The sequence below is a fragment of the Aquila chrysaetos genome, unplaced genomic scaffold (assembly GCF_900496995.4).
Source record: "Aquila chrysaetos chrysaetos unplaced genomic scaffold, bAquChr1.4, whole genome shotgun sequence".
Taxonomy (NCBI): domain Eukaryota; kingdom Metazoa; phylum Chordata; class Aves; order Accipitriformes; family Accipitridae; genus Aquila; species Aquila chrysaetos.
In genome coordinates, this window is record NW_024470435.1 from 1 (window position 1) to 17,600 (window position 17,600).

The 17,600-nt window shown below is 62.0% G+C and overlaps 2 protein-coding genes across 3 annotated transcripts; one reads left to right on the top strand and one right to left on the bottom strand.

Moving 5' to 3' along the window:
* The first annotated feature begins 1,250 nt into the window (after window positions 1–1,250).
* Window positions 1,251–7,912, top strand: LOC115338561 (histone-lysine N-methyltransferase 2D-like). The gene is given in 16 exon segments (XM_041122001.1): window positions 1,251–1,260; window positions 1,599–1,687; window positions 1,781–1,882; window positions 2,162–2,286; window positions 2,370–2,558; window positions 2,560–2,607; window positions 2,609–2,728; window positions 2,950–3,063; window positions 3,216–3,274; window positions 3,277–3,333; window positions 3,517–4,161; window positions 4,601–4,632; window positions 6,002–6,006; window positions 6,504–6,538; window positions 6,818–6,943; window positions 7,815–7,912. Coding segments are annotated over 16 exon segments (1,854 nt in total).
* Window positions 7,711–17,299, bottom strand: LOC115338563 (coiled-coil domain-containing protein 81-like). 2 transcript variants are annotated; one of them, XM_030007187.2, is made up of 13 exons: window positions 14,996–17,299; window positions 14,193–14,254; window positions 13,586–13,739; window positions 13,077–13,333; window positions 12,603–12,688; window positions 12,099–12,187; window positions 11,890–12,013; window positions 11,371–11,494; window positions 10,796–10,924; window positions 10,344–10,489; window positions 9,931–10,056; window positions 9,270–9,378; window positions 7,711–7,858 (listed from the first exon to the last, which is right to left on the bottom strand). In XM_030007187.2, exons 1-12 carry the CDS (start codon window positions 15,072–15,074, stop codon window positions 9,312–9,314), a joined length of 1,443 nt encoding a protein of 480 aa, XP_029863047.1. In that variant the 5' UTR covers window positions 15,075–17,299; the 3' UTR covers window positions 7,711–7,858; window positions 9,270–9,311. The 2 variants fall into 2 exon arrangements, with proteins under 2 accessions (XP_029863047.1, XP_029863046.1); XM_030007186.2 differs by lacking the exon at window positions 7,711–7,858 and having other exon boundaries at window positions 9,228–9,378.
* Window positions 17,300–17,600: the final 301 nt, after the last annotated feature.

The window sequence follows — 17,600 nt, forward strand, 5'->3', positions numbered from 1 at the left end:
CACTGCCAAGTCCACCGCTAACCCGTGTCCCTAAGCGCCACACCTACACGTCTTCTCGACACCTCCGGGGATGGCGACTCAACCGCTTCCCTGGGCAGCCCGTTCCAGTGCTTGACAAGCCTCGGCCCATCGATCCAGCCCGTCCAGATCCCTCTGGAGAGCCTTTCCAGCCTCCAACAGATCAACGCTCCCACCCGCCCCCTCCGAAGCTGCCCCACAGCCACTCGCGGTTTCCTACCCCACCACGGAAAGGCTCACGCTGACTCTGAAAGGCAGTTCCTTGCCACGGAAAAGGCCGTTTCCGCCGCGACTCCCCAGCTTGCGGTCCCACCGCTAGAAAGTTCCGGGGCGGCACACGCCAAAGCGCTGAGGAGTCCTCAGGCCCTTGTTGGGCCACCTGAGACCTCAGGCCCTTGTTGGGCCACCTGCGACTTCGCGGTGCCGCCCTGAGGTGCCGTGCTGTGCCCCGGCCACCCACCGCCTCTGAGCGGATGGCACGTGCGAGCCCAGGCCAGGCTCCAAGGTCGCTCCCTCCCCTGTGCCGGGGAGCCCGGCACCGGAGGCAGTACTTGCGACGCAGCCTTACCGGTGCGGCGCAGAGGGGAAGGATCGCCTTCCCCGACCTGCTGGCAGCGCTCCCCGTGCCGGGGGCAGGAGCGCAGAGTTCCCTCGGCCAGGGCTGGAGCCCTGGAGTCGCGCTGCCCCACAGCACCTTTCGCCAACAGCGTCCCCCTCGACGGCTGCCCCGGGGACCCGGCATCGGACTCTGCCCCTCGCCGCAGGAGCGGCCGCCCCGGTGACGCGGGTGCTAGGGCTCGGGCCCCCGCCTCGGCACTTCGCAGCCACCCCTGCGAGGCGGTGCCGCTCTCAGAGCGGGCGGCAGGTGGCCGAGGCGTCCCTGCCCGTAGTTGGGGCGCACGCAGGCCAGCGGTGCTGATGTCACAGTGGCCACTGTGACCCGCGGGGGCAAGCCCACAAAAGGAACGCTGGGCACAGGCCGTCCGTCAGTGCGAGCCGGTGAGGTGAGGATAGGGAGGGAGGGACGGGCTTGTGCGGGGCTGCCGAGGGAGGAGGGGGGCCCAGGCCTCGGGGCGCTGGCCTGTGCCGCAAGCTCGCCCCTCCGGCTTCTCCCTCAGAGTCGGCAGAGGAGCGTTTGGAGGAGACACCCGGCGCTGCTGGGACAGGGACTCTCCGAGCGCTCGCCGTTGACGTGCGCCATGTCCGCGAGGAAGCAGACGGCCCCCGACTCGATGGAGCAGGGTGAGAGCAAAGCAGCCCTCCCGCAGCGTAGCAGAGGGCTTGTCGGGGCGGTCAGCGTGGGGCCGAGAGCGGTGGCAGGGGGAGGCAGGAGCTCCCCGAGCACCCCGGGGCAGGGCCCCTCCTGTCCTCAGCCAGCGGGGCCCAGGCTGGGCGGTGGGCACCTGCTGGGACCCCCCGTGCCTGCAATGCGCCCCTTCCTCTCCCAGGCCTCCAGCCCTGCCCATCAGCCAGCTCGCAGGGGCAGAGCAGGCCCTTGGGGGCAATCCCTCAGGGACGCTTCCCCCGGCCCCGCAGAGGTGCTCGTTCCCACCGGCGTTTGCTCTCTCCTCCTCCTCCAGTGCCTGCTGTGTCGCCGGGCAAGGCTGACCCGGCTCTCTGCGGGGACAAACTGGAGAAGCGAGGGCTCTGTGCCCACGTCTTTTGCCTGGTGAGTTACGCCGGGGCTCCCTCCAGCTTGCTTTCCGACAGGCAGTCCCTGCCACGCTCTCCTCATCAGCTCCTCCTCTCTCCTCTACCGCAGCTTTTTGCCAACGAGCTTTTTCAGCGAGGGGACAGGGAAGCAGGACTCATGGGATTTCTCCCCGAGGATATTCGACGTACAATCGCGCGGGCAGCGCAGAAGGTGAGCGCCTGACAAGACCGGGGAGATCTGTGCCGGGAGACGTTTGCGGGAGCCTAGCCCAGACCCGAGAAAGAAATCCCAGCCCTTCCAGCGGGCTCTGGGACAGGAGTCTCGCTCCCAGCAGCTCCGCAGAGGCTCCAGCACAGGAGCCTCGTCCGACAGGCGCATCTGCGGGGTGGGACCCAGCAGCGGCCACATCCTGCGCCCTGCCCGGAGGCGTGGGGCTGGCCGTGGCGGCCCTGAGGCTGCCGCTGATGGGGGCTGCTCTGCTCTTTCCAGCACTGCTTCGTCTGTGGCGAGAGCGGGGCCGCCATCTCCTGCTGGGAAATGGGCTGCGACCGCAGCTTCCATCTCCCCTGTGCCGTGGAGGGTGGATGCGTCACCCAGTTCGCTCTTCGGTACAGGTACCTCCTCTCCCCTCCTCGCTGCCACCCGGGGAAGGAGCCAGCGCTTCTCCCCTCGCCCATCCCTTTCCTCTTGCCCCCAGGGCCTACTGCTGGCAGCACCGCCCAGAGCAGGCAGTGGAGGCGGCTCCGGAGGAGAACACCACCTGCCTCATCTGCCTGGACCTCGTGGAGGAGAGAAAGTCCTACGGCACCATGGTGTGCCCAGCGTGCAAACACGCCTGGTTCCACAGGGGCTGCATCCAGGTAGGAGCCGTCCCCTCGCCCCCGGGGCACGGCAGGCGCTCGGCAGCACCAGGGCCTCGCTCATGCTCCTTATGTTTCTCCTCCTGCAGGGACAGGCTCTGTGCGCCGGCATTTCTTGCTTCCAGTGCCCACTCTGTAGAGATAAGGAGCTCTTTCTCTCGGAAATGCTCACCATGGGCATCCGAATCCCCTTCAGGTTGGTGTCCTTCTGGCCGGCTCCCAAGACAGGAGGCTGCAAGCGCTGTGCCGCGCCAGGGGCTGCCCCAGCAGTCCTTCCTGGCCCTCCGCTGTCCCGCGAGTCTGGGCTTCAGCTTCACGGAGGAGCTGGAAACAGGGCGGGGGGGGGCGAGCAGGGACGCCCTGCATCTCCCTTATGCCGGGGCAGCAGGGGCTCCTCCATTTTCCTTTCTCCATCAGACTGCCATCGTGGGAGAACAGGCGTGCATACGCAGCACTAAGTGAGAGGCACAGCCGCTGCGATGCCAGGGAGTGCCTTTGTCCAGGAGGCAGGGAGCAGGCAGAGGAAGAGGGGTAAGTTGCCAAAGCTGCACCCCGGGGCTCTGTACGGGAACGCCGTCTCGCCAAGGGCTCGAAGCGCAAGCACTGAGACCGAGAGCTCGGCCGGACAATCCCGTGCTGCGGTCACTTTGTCCTCACAGCCGTGAACCCGTTTGCTTCCCCAGGCCCTGGCAACTGCTCCTGTGCTGCTCCTGCGCTGCCGAGGGCACCCACAGACGCTGCTCGACCTGAGGAGCAGCACGGCCAGCTGGGAGTGCGACGCGTGTGCTGGCCTGGGCACCGGTAAGAGGCAAAGCGCCCGGCTGCCCCTGGGCTGGGGCCAGGGGCCAGGCAAGGCCTGGCAGCGGGAGCCCAGGGTGGGCCTGGCAGAGCCTCTCTGCTCTAGGACGGCTGGGGGCACCGCTCTGGCCTATCCTGCCCCGGGCCTGGGGGCCGTGCCCTTGACCTTCCTGCTTCCCCTTACAGCCTCCAGTGCCAGCTCGGAGCTCGCCGGCCCCAGCGCTGCCGGCCAGGCAGGATCGGGGCCTTCCCACGGCTCGCCGGCACCCGACACCAGCAGCCCCAGCACCGCCAGCCAGCTGCCAGCGGGGTCCTCCTGCGGCTCCCCAGCGCTGGAGACCAGCAGCCCCAGCACTGGGAGCCAGGCGGAATTCGGGCCACCCCACGGCTCCCTGGCACCGCAGACCAGCAGCCCCGGCAATGCAGCATCAGGGCCGTCCCAAGGCTCCCCAGTGCTTGAGGGCAGCAGCCGCTCCAGCCCCCCTGGGCCCGACCGCGTGCGAAACAGCTCCCGCTTCCAACGCCGGGCCCAACATCCCTACAGCCGGCCCGGAAGATGCCACGACAGGAGCCGTGCGCCAGCACCAAGTGCTGAGAGCAGCACCCCCAGCCAGGCGGCGCTGGGGCCGTCCCACAGCTGCCCGGCACCCAAGACCAGCAGCCCCAGCACCGCCAGCCAGCTGCCAGTGGGGTCCTCCAGCAGCTCCCCAGCGCTCGAGAGCAGCAGAAGCTCCAGCCCCCCTGGGCCCGTGCGGGTGCGAGACCGCTCCCGCTTGCAACGCCGGGAGCAAAACCCCTACAGCCGGCCCGGACGCCGCCACGGGACCAGCCGTGCGCCATCCCCGAGCGCTGGTCCTGATCCCCCTCCACCCGTACAATAAAGTTGGCCGTTAATCTCTGCGCTGGGACATTCCACGCTCATTCGTCGGCTTCCTCCTCCTCCACCTCTCCCTTTCTTGGGGGGCAGCCTTAGGGGCTGGGCCCAGAGCGTTGTCTTCTCCCTGGCGGTTGGCAGCACCTTCCCCAGACCTCCCTCCTCGCGGGCTGGCCTTGGCCGGCTGCCCCGCGCCTTGGCCGTGGGCTTCGGGTCTCTGCCCCCGCCGCCGGGAGGGTGGCCCGGCACGGCACAGTCGGCGCCGCCGCCCGTCTCCGGCAATGTTGGCTGTGCCCCCCCCAGCCGGCACGGCCCTCACGGCTCGCCCCCCAAAATCACGCAGCCCCGGCCCCAGCGACTTTTGACACGCTTCAACTCTCTCTCCTTCTCGACAAGGCTATAACCCGTTTCCCACCCTCGTTGCCCAGGTGAGTGAGAATTGGGGCAAAGCGGCAAAGCTCCTTTTCTTGGAAAGTTGAGGTCGGTGTCACGTCTGTCTTTGTGACATGAAGAATTCTGCAGCTTGTGTTTCTACCGTAGCCAAAGGCCATTCCCCGTTCCCCAGCTCCAGGTCCTGTTCTCCAACGTGATTGCTGCTGCACCAGCTGAAGGCTTCCTTCTTGCAGAACAAGCCAAGACATCCTTTTTAAGAGAGACTGCAAACACCTGGTCAGGAACGTACTCCTCAGAGTTGAGGAGAGCCAGAGCAGTACCTGTTACCGAGGGCTTGAGTCCCGTCATACGCCCTTTAGAGCAAAAAACCCACACGTGCTCTACGGCAAGGTAACAGGGGGCCTGGGAAATGTCAGTCATCCAAAAGGATCTCCCTCCCGTTGGAGACCAGCAAGTACCTTTCTAGTGCAGGAAGGAGAAGAGATTTGGTTGCAGAGTGACGGCTGCACAGCTCCGCGGAAGTTGGCGCGGCGCTGGAAGGCTGAATCAAAGAATAACGGTGACCAAAGCGCAAAGAGAATCCCCTGGGCTGGCTGTACAGGTGTGAACAACCCTCTGCTCTTCAGGCAAACTACAGGTGGTCTTACGGTGTGTGCACTGAGCGCCTTCCTGACAGGCCTTGATGCAGCATGCGAGTTGATTCATTACAGCAGGGAGCAGCTGTCCTCTCTGAGGAAGGCAGGGGAACCTGGGAGACCCGATGGGCTTTCCTGCCAACAAAGAGGCAAGGAGGAAGGAAAGGAGGTACAGAGGGTCCACAGGAGAACTCGGTGGCAGCGCTTTGTCCTTCTGCTCTTGCCTGCTGTGACTGGGAAGACGCGAGGTCTAGACACGGCCGGAGCAGGCGGTGCTCTTCAGGGGGATCGCCACGTGAGCTCCGAGGCAGTCCCGAGCAACGGAGCTCAAAGGGAGCTGCCCCAAGAGCTGTGGTCGTGCACGGCCTCGCTCTGAACCGAGGTGCTTTTTCCCTGGCACCGCTCGCCTCTGTCGGCATCTAGCGAACGGAGCTCCGTAACGCCCTGGCGTCGGAAGGCCGAGCGAAATCTCAGAAAGCCTGCTGAGAAGGAAACCCTGAGCACCGGCCTTTGGCTCGGAAGGTGGCTGGTAGAAGAAGATGGCTGAGGACACTCTAAAAGCAGCAGCTGAAGGAGGCAGCCTGGGAAGCGCCTAGTCCCTCTCAGCAGTGTCAGCCCGCTAGTATTGCAGAAGGGCTTCTGGGGGTTCCGGGTTTCTATCCTGGTCCCGGATTGCATTTTGGACCTGGGTTCTCCAGTCCTGGACTTGGCATTCCTTTTTGCCTGCTCTGGTGGGGCCTGAGACACCCTCTGGTTTTTGTCCTGGCAGGTTCGGTAGTGGACTCAGTGGTGCTTGGTGGGGAAATGTCCTGCTGCCTGGGCGCTCACCTGCCCAGGTGACTCCTCCTGCCTCTGGGTTGAAGCTCGTACTGCAGCACCGTTGCCAAAGACTCCCAGGGACTGATGAAACAGCTCCCTTGGCTGCCCTGTAGCTAGCCCAGGTACAGTAAGTTTCTGAGGGTAAATGGCCTCTGCTCTATACTTCCCTCGTGTTGCTTTTTTCTTCCTCCATGAAACATCCTCGTAGGCCTTCAAGAAAGCAGCTAGCAAGAGAAGGTTTCAGTCTTCAGCTGACAGGGAGCTGGGGACGTCCAGCTGGCAGGGCCAGACCTTGATGAGGTCTGCACAGCAGAAACATGCAACGAGGGAAAAAGTGATGTGATTTCTGTGTTTAATCTGGCAGCCTTGTGTTCTTATACTGTTGGGCTGACATAATAAGATGAACGTAGCTTTGAACACCCGGAACTTCTTTTTCGTGTCCTATTTTCCAGGCGTCCCTTAACCTACGGTTTTCCTCCTAGGGAGGGTGAGTCGGGCCCGGTGTTAGTCAGCAGAATTTGCTGCTGGGGGCTCTCAGGTAGCGAGGTTTAGGAATACCTCTGTGGCGCCGCTTTTGGGAGTTTCTCCTTGGAAATCGAGGCAAGAGAGCCCTTTCCCAAGGTGCAGAAGACACGGCGTAGACTTGTGTGCACTTTCTAGGTCATGCAAGTAAAGCCAGATGCCAGCCAGAGATCGGGAGTGTTTTCACATTTCTCCCCGATAAGTCAAATGACCCCCGTTGACTCCCCTGTCCACTGCCACACAGGCGCTGGAGCGGCAGTTCGCAGAGCAGTGGCGGGGGGGTTGCGGCGCTGCCAGTTCGAGTACGCCTGGGGACTGGTGGGGAGCCCCTACGGGAACGACGTCGCCCGGGGGGTGGCCCTGCTCCAAGGTGGGGGGGGGGGGGGGGGACATTGGGACAGAGATAGGATGGGGAGACATGGGGGGGCCCTACGGCAAGGCAGGATTTGACCGTCCTCTCTCCAGCGCTGAGGCAGGCATTGGGAAAGCACGGGGCTTGCCCCTGCATCAGCACCTTCATCTCACTCAGAGATGGGGATACAGCACTGACCTTCTGGCACCAGGAATTGTCAGATAGGCGGAACGATCCCCCGTCCATCCAGCGCTGCAATAAAGAACGCCTGCTTTCTAAAACGCCAAAATTGAGCCTCTAGAGAGTTTCTGAAGTGCCGACTTAACGGTAGCAGTGTCAGTTAATCCCAGGAGCCACAGGCCCTGTACCTGCTGCCATCGCCTCCTCTCATCAACTCTGTTTTCCAGTCTCTTCCACCTCAGCCCAGCTCAGATACTCAGGGCTGACTGGGGGCTGGCGACCCTCGGGGCAGCCGCGGGAACCGCTCCCACCTTGGTTGTGGGGTTGTCCCTGGGGCTGAGCACTCGGGCCCAGGGCTGGCGACCACGGAAGGGCCCGTGGGCCGTGAGGAATCCAGGTCCCCCCCAGACCCCTCCACGCTGGGGGGAGATACCTGCCCCTGCGCCTGGTCCTGGTCTTATCCCTATCCCTATCCCTATCCCTATCCCTATCCCTATCCCTATCCCTATCCCTATCCCTATCCCTATCCCCCTCCTCGCCCCCACTGCCCCCAGCCCATCTCTCCTCCATTTCTCCTCAGGCTGCTCAGCCTCCCGCCCCCTCTATCTGGGACTGACAGGCCGCCTCCGGCTCCGCTGATTGGCTCAGCCGTGGCCAATGGCGCAGCTGTTGCCAGGCCGGCAGGGGCAGCCGAGGCCTCTCCTCACAGAGCTGCCCCCCGCCGCTGGCGAAGATGGACGGATGGATCCACGGAGTGATGCCCGCGACTTTTCTGGGAATGCTGTCCCGGAGCCCGGCCACAACTAGGGCCGTGCCTTCCCCACCCCGCTCTCCCCCGCCGTGTTAGGTCTCCTTGTTGCCACCAGCTGGTTCCCAAGGCTGGGCCCGGCCCGCTCTCCTGGAAGCCAGGGCTGCGGCCTTGGCTTTTCGCCCTGCTCCCTCCCCTCGGCATCCTCAGCTCCACCACCTCAGGGTCACCGCAGCCAAGGCTGCTGCCGACTTTCAAATCCCCAAACAGTTCCTCCTTGTTCACCAGCGCCAGGTCCAGCAGAGCACCTCTCCTTCTGGGTTCCTCCCTCTCCTCTGGGTTCCTCCCTCTCCTCTGGGTTCCTCCATCACCAGCACCAGGTCCAGCAGAGCACCTCCTTCTGGGTTCCTCCATCTCCTCTGGGTTCCTCCATCTCCTTCTGGGTTCCTCCATCTCCTCTGGGTTCCTCCAGCACCCGCACCTGGTCCGGCAGAGCACCTCTCCTTCTGGGTTCCTCCATCTCCTCTGGGTTCCTCCATCACCAGCACCAGGTCCAGCAGAGCACCTCTCCTTCTGGGTTCCTCCATCTCCTCTGGGTTCCTCCATCTCCTCTGGGTTCCTCCAGCACCCGCACCTGGTCCAGCAGAGCACCTCTCCTTCTGGGTTCCTCCTTCTCCTTCTGGGTTCCTCCATCACCCGTGCCAGGATCTCCATTCTAGAAGCCTCCTAGATTGCCTGAGCCCCGCTGGACCGTCCTTCCAGCAGGTACCGGGGTGGTTCGGGTCCCCCATGAGGACCAGGGCCTGTGAACGTGAGGCTTCCTTCTTCACTTGTTTGAAGAAGACCTCGGCTACATCTTCCTCCTGAACAGGAGGTCTCTAGCAGAGCCCTGCTAACACGGCAGCCACCTTGGTCTGTCTGCTGACCCTGACCCACAGGCTGGCTCCTGTCCCACCCCAAGCAGGAGGCAAGTCCACCTCCTCGCCTTCCCGGCCGGTCCTTCCCGACGAGCCCGCGTCCCTCCACCGCAGCCCTCCCACGGTGCCATCTACCCACCACACCTCCGTGGTCCCAGCGTGGTCACAGCCCTGTAATCCCACGCAGATTCTGGCCCTGCGAGTGGTTCTCCACGCTGCGTGCGGGAGCGTGCAGGCGCTTCAGGGAAGCACCAGCTGTGCTGGTGTCCCCGGGAAGGGGGCGAGAGCCTCCTCCATCGTGCTGCCTCTGTGTCGGGATGTGCGGGAGAGGGGCTGCACGTGTTCGCGCTGTGGGGTATGCGTGGACTTTACTCCCTCCTGCCCCTACGAGCCCTTCTGGGATCACGCACGGCGGGGTGTAACCCCTTTAGACCATCACCAGGCACAGACCAGTCAGTCCAGCTGGGAACAGCCCCAGAGCCCTTTATTTTGTATTTTTAGGTGGATCTGAGAAGCTGAGAAGCCTCCCAGCCCCTTTTTGCTAACAGCCACTGCTACAGCCGCCGCCTCCGGCACCTTCTCCTCCGCTGCGGTACCAGCATCGCGTGCTAGGGAGGAAGAAAGAAAGCCTGTGACCGTATGGACAGGGAGAAGGCAGAGAAATCCTGCAGGCGTCGCTCAGGCCACCGGTGATGGGATCTGCTTGCGACGAAGCCTCAAGTTGTCTGTGAAGAGGGGGAGGCCCCTGATGCCCGAGGCCATGAGAAGGTCCCAGGTGCAGCTGATGAGCCGGGGGCTGAGTCAAGTGGGGCAGAGACCTTGGGGGTCCCCTACAGGGGTCCCCCTCGGGGCAAGGTGTCTTGGGGCAGGACTCTGCGAGGGAAGGACGTGCGCTCTGGTTTGGAACGGGGAGAGGCAGCCATCGGAGGGACCCCTCTGTCTTCAGCCAGGACCTTCACGTCCCACTTGGAAAGCCAATTCTAGGTGCCCAGGCAGCCCCCTTGGCTGTTCAGGGAGGTCCAGCCCAAAGCCAGCCTCCAGAACCTGCTTCTGTCTCACCAGGGGTGTCAGAGAAATGCCCTCTTTCCCCCAGGGCTGCCCTCGGTGGAGGGATGGGCCTCGCAGCCGGGGAAGCACCATCCCTCTTTGGAGATAGTTACCAGGGGAGCTGCCTCTGCTGCTCCAGCTTCCGCCGGTTGTTCTCAGTGACGTGCCTGAAGATGGTCCTCCGTCCTTGATGCGGCTCCAGCCTTCTGAGGACCTGGGCCGCTCGTGGGGAAAGGTGGCTGCAACAGCAGGGAAACGTCATCCCTCAGCCTCTGCCGGAGACCCCGTCTGCCTCTGCCCTCGCACAGCCCCTGCGCCCGCCCGGTGCCGCGTGTACTCAGCCTTTCACCCTGCGGTGAGCTTTGGGTCTTAGCTGCGGGGGTAACCCAGGTCATGCCCGCGTTAGGAGACCTCGGAAGGTGTCCGACGCAACCCCAGGACGCAGGGACGGGGGACCCGGACATCCCTGCGGGGTCACGGCCGCTCGAGTGCCCCCAGGCTGCGGCCGGAGCCGGCGCACACTTACTCAGGCTGGAGTCTCTCCAGCTGGGCGGCTGCTGCCATCTCCTCTGCTGGGAGAGGGTTTTCAGCCTTCCTCCACCTCCCGCCGACCTCCTTTCTCCTGGGCTGGGCTGGAGGGTGGGGAGCCCAAACGCCTCCAGTGCCGAGCGCCTGCCGAGGAGGAGACGCTCTCAGCAAACCAGACGGCAAACAGAGGTGCCGTTTCCCAGAGGACCTCTCGAAAGGAGCCTGCGGCGGGACCTGGGAGCCGGGAGGCTCAGCACCCGCGTGCCCGTCATCACGGCTGACGGCTTTTTGCCCCTCGGGTCCTGCTGCCAATCTCTCCCTCGCGGGGATGAGCGGGCAAACCCCTGCCCTGCGGCTGGGTGTCAGTCCTGCTCCCACCCCCCTGGAGACCTGCCGCCCCGACGCAGAGGGCCGCTGCTGCTCTCAGCGGTGTCAATCGCTGCCCCGTACCTGGGGCGGCTGTCGGTCCTCCCCTGCAGACCAGGCCTCCCACGCCGCCCATTCTGCCTTTGCTTGCTGTCGCCGCTCTTCCCACCGGGTCTTCACTCGCTCCCACTCTGCAGACAGCTGCCAGACCTCCTGGAGGGGACAGAAGCGCAGCAGCAGGCAGGATTAGCCTCAGCTCCCGGCGGGGCTTCCTTCGGGTCTGACCCGTGTTGGTGCCCCTTGCCTCAGCCGGTCGGTCGGCAGCGCTTTGCCCCTAACAGATCAGGGGCCGTGGAGTCACGCCAGGCTCCTCAACTCACGGCAAACACAGCGGAGTGACCAAAGACCTCCACTGTCAACGACCTAGAAAGGACTTGTACGTTTTCCATAGCCCCTGGCCAGAAGAAAAAGTGTTTCGTGACAACGCGGGGGCAACGGCAGGCGGGAAGGGTGTGCGGCACCTTCCTTTTCCTGAAGAAGGTCTGAAGGAGGTGACGATGAACGCACGCCAAGGGACCCTTTCAGGATGGCTCTCTGCGCAAAGAGGCTTTTGCCGAGTCTCGAACAGCACGGTAGCTACAGCAAGGCAGAGCACGTACCTGCAGCGCTCTCTTGCAGCCTTCAGAAGACGGGAGCGCAGCGGTGGGCCTGGCTGGAGGAGCTGGCTCCTGCCTGCTTGCCTCCTTCGTGCTGGGGGAGCTGCCTGGACATGGTGGGAGCAGACTGCAAAGAGACACCAGGAGGAGTCGGCGTGAGCGTGGGGCAGGTGGGTGCCCCGTGCTCTCCGGCTGGTGTCAAAGCTCCCCAGGCTGGCAGAAGAAGCGGTGGAGGTGGGACCGTTTCCCATGGCAAGGGGGGGCCTTTCCTGAGCCCCATCAGATGGATGGGAGAGGACTGCACCTCAGGTCTACTGTAGGAGCAAGCAAAGGAACGTGGGGTGCACTCAACATCCGCTGCCTTCCCCGCTAAGGGGCCCGTGATGGGGCAAACAAGCTCGTAAAAACCGTGGGGCACGTGCCAGGGACCTTCCCGAGTCCCTACAGCCGGAGTCTCCAAAGGGGACGCCTCTCCTACGTGGGCGCAAGGGTGCCTTTCATCCCTTCCCACAGGGGTCTCACCCGGCAGAAGGCTTCTTCTCCGTGTCTTGCTGCCTGGTGCCCGGCCCCTGGTTTGGCAGCGCGGGGAGGGAATACTTCACCCGCCTCTGCAGCAGCTTGTCAGGCACCTGGCTTCCCTCTGTACCTGGGAAAGGAGGAAGCTCTTCAGAGCAGCCCCGTGGGGAGTGCGTTTGAACCGGGCTCTGGACAGCAGGGACCCCTTCCCGTACCTCTTCTGACCCTGTGCTTTTCTGCAACCTTCTTGTGCCAGGTGGAGAAAGCCTTGGACGCCGATCTGCTGATCACCAGGAACTGAAACCTGGAACGCAAATGATGACACAGGCTTGAAGAACGGTGACCTCCTACCCTCTGCAGCTTGCCAGCACTAATCCTCCCGACTGTCGTGCGAGGCGTCGCATCCCTTTTCCTTTGTGGCCCTGCACAGGTTTTATCGGCAATCTCCCCCAACCCAGCGCCGCCTCACCACGTGCAGCTGGTTCTCTCTGGTGGGAATGACAACAGGCTGGGCGTGAGAAACACGATCGCGATGCCGGGTCACTCCAGGAGAATACACGCATAGTGCCAGCTCAGCATTAGTTAACCAGAAACCAGTCGCTTCACAACTGATCCCTGACTCGATGCCAAACGTCAAGCCCTGACAACGCGTGCTCCTGAGCAGGAGCTGGGAAGCCGCCCGCTCGGCCGGTCAAGGGCTGCAGAGGAAAAGCACTCACCTCGGGAACGCGTGGGCAGGAGCAGCCTGCATCTCCTGGGCGGCGGTCGCTCCACCGGAGACAGCTGCCCCTGGCGTCCACAGCCTCTGCAAAGTGACACAGAGCTCTTAGAAGGTTTCCAAGGCAGTTTCCTCTTGGCTCCCAAAGGAAGCAGACCTGTCTCCCACTCCAAAAGCAAGCCACTTCTCCAAACCTCTCTGCCAAATCCTCCTCCATCAGCGTTAGCCCTTGCTCTGCTCTGGAGAAGCTGCACAGCCAACACTGAGACCGCGCAATAACACCGCTGGGCTTTTTGTAGGGCAAGGACCCAGAAGAAACTTTCTTTGCTAATGGAGAAGTCAGCGGGGGCAAGCACGGCGAAAGGTGTTTGACCGTCCTGCCACGTCCAGGCTGGCCAACGGCGACCGGGTTGCTCACCCTTCATTAGGCTTCCCAAAGACACGGGAGCAGCCCTCAAAACCTCCAGCAACTTACAGTGTGAAGCAGCGCAATCTGGCTGGCCTTGCTCTCCAGCCCTGTGACGCAGTCAGAATAGAACCGCATGCACAGGAGGTCGTCGTTGCAGGACAGAACACCAATGTCCTTGAAGGCGAAGGAGAGGCGCTGCCCGTTCTTCAGTTGGGAAGAGTACAAGAGGATGGTCTCTTGCACGCAGTCCTTCACCACGTGCCGTGGGAAGGAGGTGGCTCGCGACAGCCGCTTGTAGTTCAGCGGCTTGATCTTGACATCGCCTGCGAGGAGGAGGAACGCGGTCACTGTCACAGCAGGCCAAATTTCCACATAAGGTTCATAACAAAATGCCAGAGGGAAGGGCGCTCATAGAAACAGCCCTTGGGGAGCGGTTAGTTTTGGGGGAGCGCAAGCCACCCCCTGACCTTTAGAGGCAGTTCTCTACTGCTCCCAGCCCTTCCCAAAGAGCCGAGAGCACACGTTCCCCGCCCAGACATGGAGGGGGAAAGCGGAGGGTGGCCGCTGCTTCTCACCGGGGATAACCACTGTGGGGAACGCGAGCTCCTGCGGACATAACACATCAAGCTCCAGTCGGAAGACGGGTCTTCGAACCGCATACACCTCTTCTCTGCCCTGGAATTGCTCTTGGACCATCGCGAAGGTCCCGAGTCCTGCGACCAGGACACCCTGCCCAGGAAAAAGACAAAAAGGCTGATGAGCGAGTACTTCAGAGACGGGAAGAGTGAAAGCTTAGGAAAAGGCCCGTGTTCTCCATTTGTTTTCTTGCCCTCCTCAAAATATTTGCTAACATCCCTTGGCTAGAGAAGATCCCAGGCAATTCCAGCACAGGGAGGGAATACCCCTGGGACTGATTCCCGGGGATTATCCTTGGCGTGGCACCAGCATAATCGCCTGCCTCTCTGCTCGGCCTCTCCGCTCTGACCACAGCGAAGGGTGAAGCCCTATCGTGTGCTGAATGCTTTCTCAGACTAGATCTGGACTTGGTTTCTCTCCTGGTTGACCAAGAAGCAGCTCTGAGCACACGGGGTTGTCTCGGTGTGCCGCCACGATGCTCAGGGAGGGATTGCTTCCCGGGGTCCGGGCCCTCCGGGGCAAAGGGGGACCGAGACGCCAGCCCACCTTGTCCTGCTTCAGCTGTCCCAGGATGTACGCAGACACAGCATCCCAAATAGCCACAACCTCTGGAAAGCAAAGGAAAGAGGTGTCGGGCTCCGGGCCAGCCAGCTGACAGCCTCTCGGCAAGCTCCTCGCCCAGGGGTTGACAGATGCCGGTGTCCGCAAACTGCCCAGACAAACGCGGCCGTGGCTGCGGAGCTGGGCTGTGCCCCACTTTCCGACTGCCAGCCTTACTCTGCTCCCGGGGCGGGGCTGGGGTAGAAAAGGGGATGTGGGAAGGGCTCAGGACCGGGGCTGTGGCCATCTAACCCCCAGAAAGCCTTGGCACCCCAGAGCCCAGGACGTGATCTGCCAGCCTGGTGGCACAAGGGGGTCCCATGGGGAGGACGAGAGGTTCTCCCAAAGGAGACTTTGTTCAAGGGAAAGGGCTGATTTACAGCACAGGCATTTCCAGCCGGCTCGCGAGAGCCCTGTGGGAGCTGTAGCTGTCCCCCCCAGCCCCCGGGACGCAGGAGCCCTTTTCATCCCAGAGCCAGAACCCCACGAGGGGCCAGCTCCCAGGGAAAGCTGGCCCTGGATGGCCCCCCTCCCAAGGGGACGGAGCCATTCCCATGGGAGCCTCGGGGCTCCGGGCAGCACCGGGACCTGGTTGCCACATCGTCCCCCGAGTCCAGTGGGACCCCCAGGCAGGGCTCTCGCAGCAGCCCCCGGCCCCGTCCAGTCACCCCCACAGCCCGGCAGCTGCAGCTTTTTCCAGAGGCCAGTCCCGGTGCGACCCCTCGGGAAGGAATTCCCAAACCCCTTACCCTTGGTGGAGAGCTGCAGGAGCGTGGGGAACAAGCTGCTGAGCTCCAAGCTGATGGCCACGGTGCAGCAGCCCTCCATCGCGCCTGCCGCTTGCCCTCAGCTCAGGGAAAGGGATGCTCTTCGCAGCTCCTCGCCCAAAACTCCTCTCCGACGTGCCCCTGCTCCTCTGCCGGTCACAACGGGTCCCCCCAGCGCAGCCCCGCTGCCTCCCGATCCCGCTCCTGGCTGTGGAGCAGCTCCGAAGGGCAGCAGTGGGGAGCCCCTGAGCAGTGCCCAGCAGCGCCCAAGCCTCGCCGGGAAGTGCCGGCAGCGCTGGGGAGACCTCCCTGGGATGCGGGGCATCCCCCTGTGACATCAGCCCGCATCCTTTGAAGGTGCATTATGACGCCAGCAGGGAGCCGGCGCAGCCGGGGAGAGAGGAGATGGATTTCCCTTCTTGTCCTGGGAAGCAGCCATCCCCGTTCTCTCCGAGTTGCTCCGGTAGAGCTTGCCCTTCCCTGTGCTGGGAATTGTTAGGATGAATAGCCTGGCTTAGCACTAGAAGCTGAAGGAGTTGAAGCCTCAGGCCGCAAGAGCTGAGCGAGAGTCAACTTTCTGATAAAGCTAATGCTGCTGACACAGAACTAGCTGAAACTGGCAGATGCGAGCAGAATGAAGACGACCAAGGAAACGATTCCAAGAGAATGAGGTAACTTCAGAAGAATGCCAGCCCAGTGTGGAATAATTGCTGGAGGTGACTTATTGATATGTCCCCCCGCCTCTCGTAAGGGAAGGTGAACCTCCAGGGTGGAATACAGTGGATATGCAAGGAATCTGTTCCATAATAATTCCCTAAGCAACATGACCTGCAACCTTAGATGTCAGCAACACGAGGGGAGCTTGGTGTGCTGACTCTGAGAAGCAACACGGAGGGCGGAGCAGAGCGGAGACGCCGCGGCCACGCTCTGCGAAATCACCGCAGGGATGGGGAACTGGAACCATAGGAACAAGAACGGAAGGTTCCTGCATTGAATCCACTGAAGCAAGGAGGTGAAACAAGGGGGTTCTGTCAACGCTGTTGTCTTACTTCTGATTTATATCATCAGTGCCCAGTTCTGGAGTACTGACATGGAACTTTGCTCATTATAATCTCATTATAATAGCAAAACACACCTCTGTCCCAAAAGCTACCCGCCTCTAAGGTGCAACCACCCCTCACTGAGCATGCGCTCTGAATTTTCTCTAGCATATACCTTTAAAAGTAAAGCGAGGAGATGTTACACCAAGCATAATAAAGGTAAGTATGACTAGAGTCACTCAAGCTCCACCTAAAAATAAGAAAATAGTACAAAAGGGCTTAAGAGAGGAGGAATGCTGGGGAAGATACCATCATAGACAAGTCGGGAGGACATCGCTGACTTCTGGGAGCAGTCGAGGGGCTGAACGTCTCTTCCCGCCCTACCATAGAGATGCCTACTGGGTGAGATTCGGACCCTCAGTTATACCGAGTGCTTCCCCGGGAAACTCAGAAAGCTCTGTAGAGTTTTTCCATCATTTAGTGTGCTTGTAGTCGACTGCATTATTATTTGCACGTGCTTTGCAGACAGCGTACGTATCACCGGCAATCCAAAAGAACCTGTACTCCTGTTGCTTTAATAAACTGTACTATTCATTAAAATCTAGCCGTGATAGCTCGTTGAACGTGACTAAATGGAAAGGACAGTGCACTATTAGTGCATCTGTAATCGTGATAGTTCAATATATCGAACGTGACCGGACTTAGAGTGCTGAATTGGGCATCACGCAGAATCTAAGCCTGGCCGCCCCCAGCCCCCCTGATATCTGAGGACAAGCTGGAATGCACGGGGGTTTATTTTCTGCCAAACTTCGTTACGCTTTAACGCAACAGTCACCTTGTCACCATCACTGTGTCACAGTCACCGTGTCTGTCACCAGCACCAGCACCGTGTCACCATCTCCGGCACCATGACACCATCGCTGTGTCACCGTCACCATGTCACCGTCACAGTCACCGTGTAACCATCACTGTGTCACTGTCACCGTCACCATCGCTGTGTCACTGTCACCATGTCATCATCACCATCGCTCTGTCACCGTCACCATGTCACCATTGCAACGTCACCATTGCAATGTCACCGACCCCACCATGCGGTACTTGGCCCTCTGGGAATGGGGACACCATCAGTGTCAGTGTGTCACCACCACCACCTCACAGTACCCATCCTGCTGATGGATGGCGGCACTGTCACCGTGCCACCCTCACCGCGTCACTGTCACCATCACCACCCCGCGGTACTCGCCCTGCTGCCGAGTATGTTCGAGTATGGCTGGGGGCTGGTGGGAGCCCCTACGGGCAGGACGTGGCCTGGGGGGTGTCCCTGCTGCAAGGTGGGGGGGAGAGGGGGGGGACATGGGGACAGAGATGGGACGGGGAGACATGGGGGGGCCCTACGGCAAGGCAGGATTTGACCGTCCTCTCTCCAGCGCTGAGGCAGGCATTGGGAAAGCACGGGGCTTGCCCCTGCATCAGCACCTTCATCTCACTCAGAGATGGGGATACAGCACTGACCTTCTGGCACCAGGAATTCTCAGATAGGCGGAACG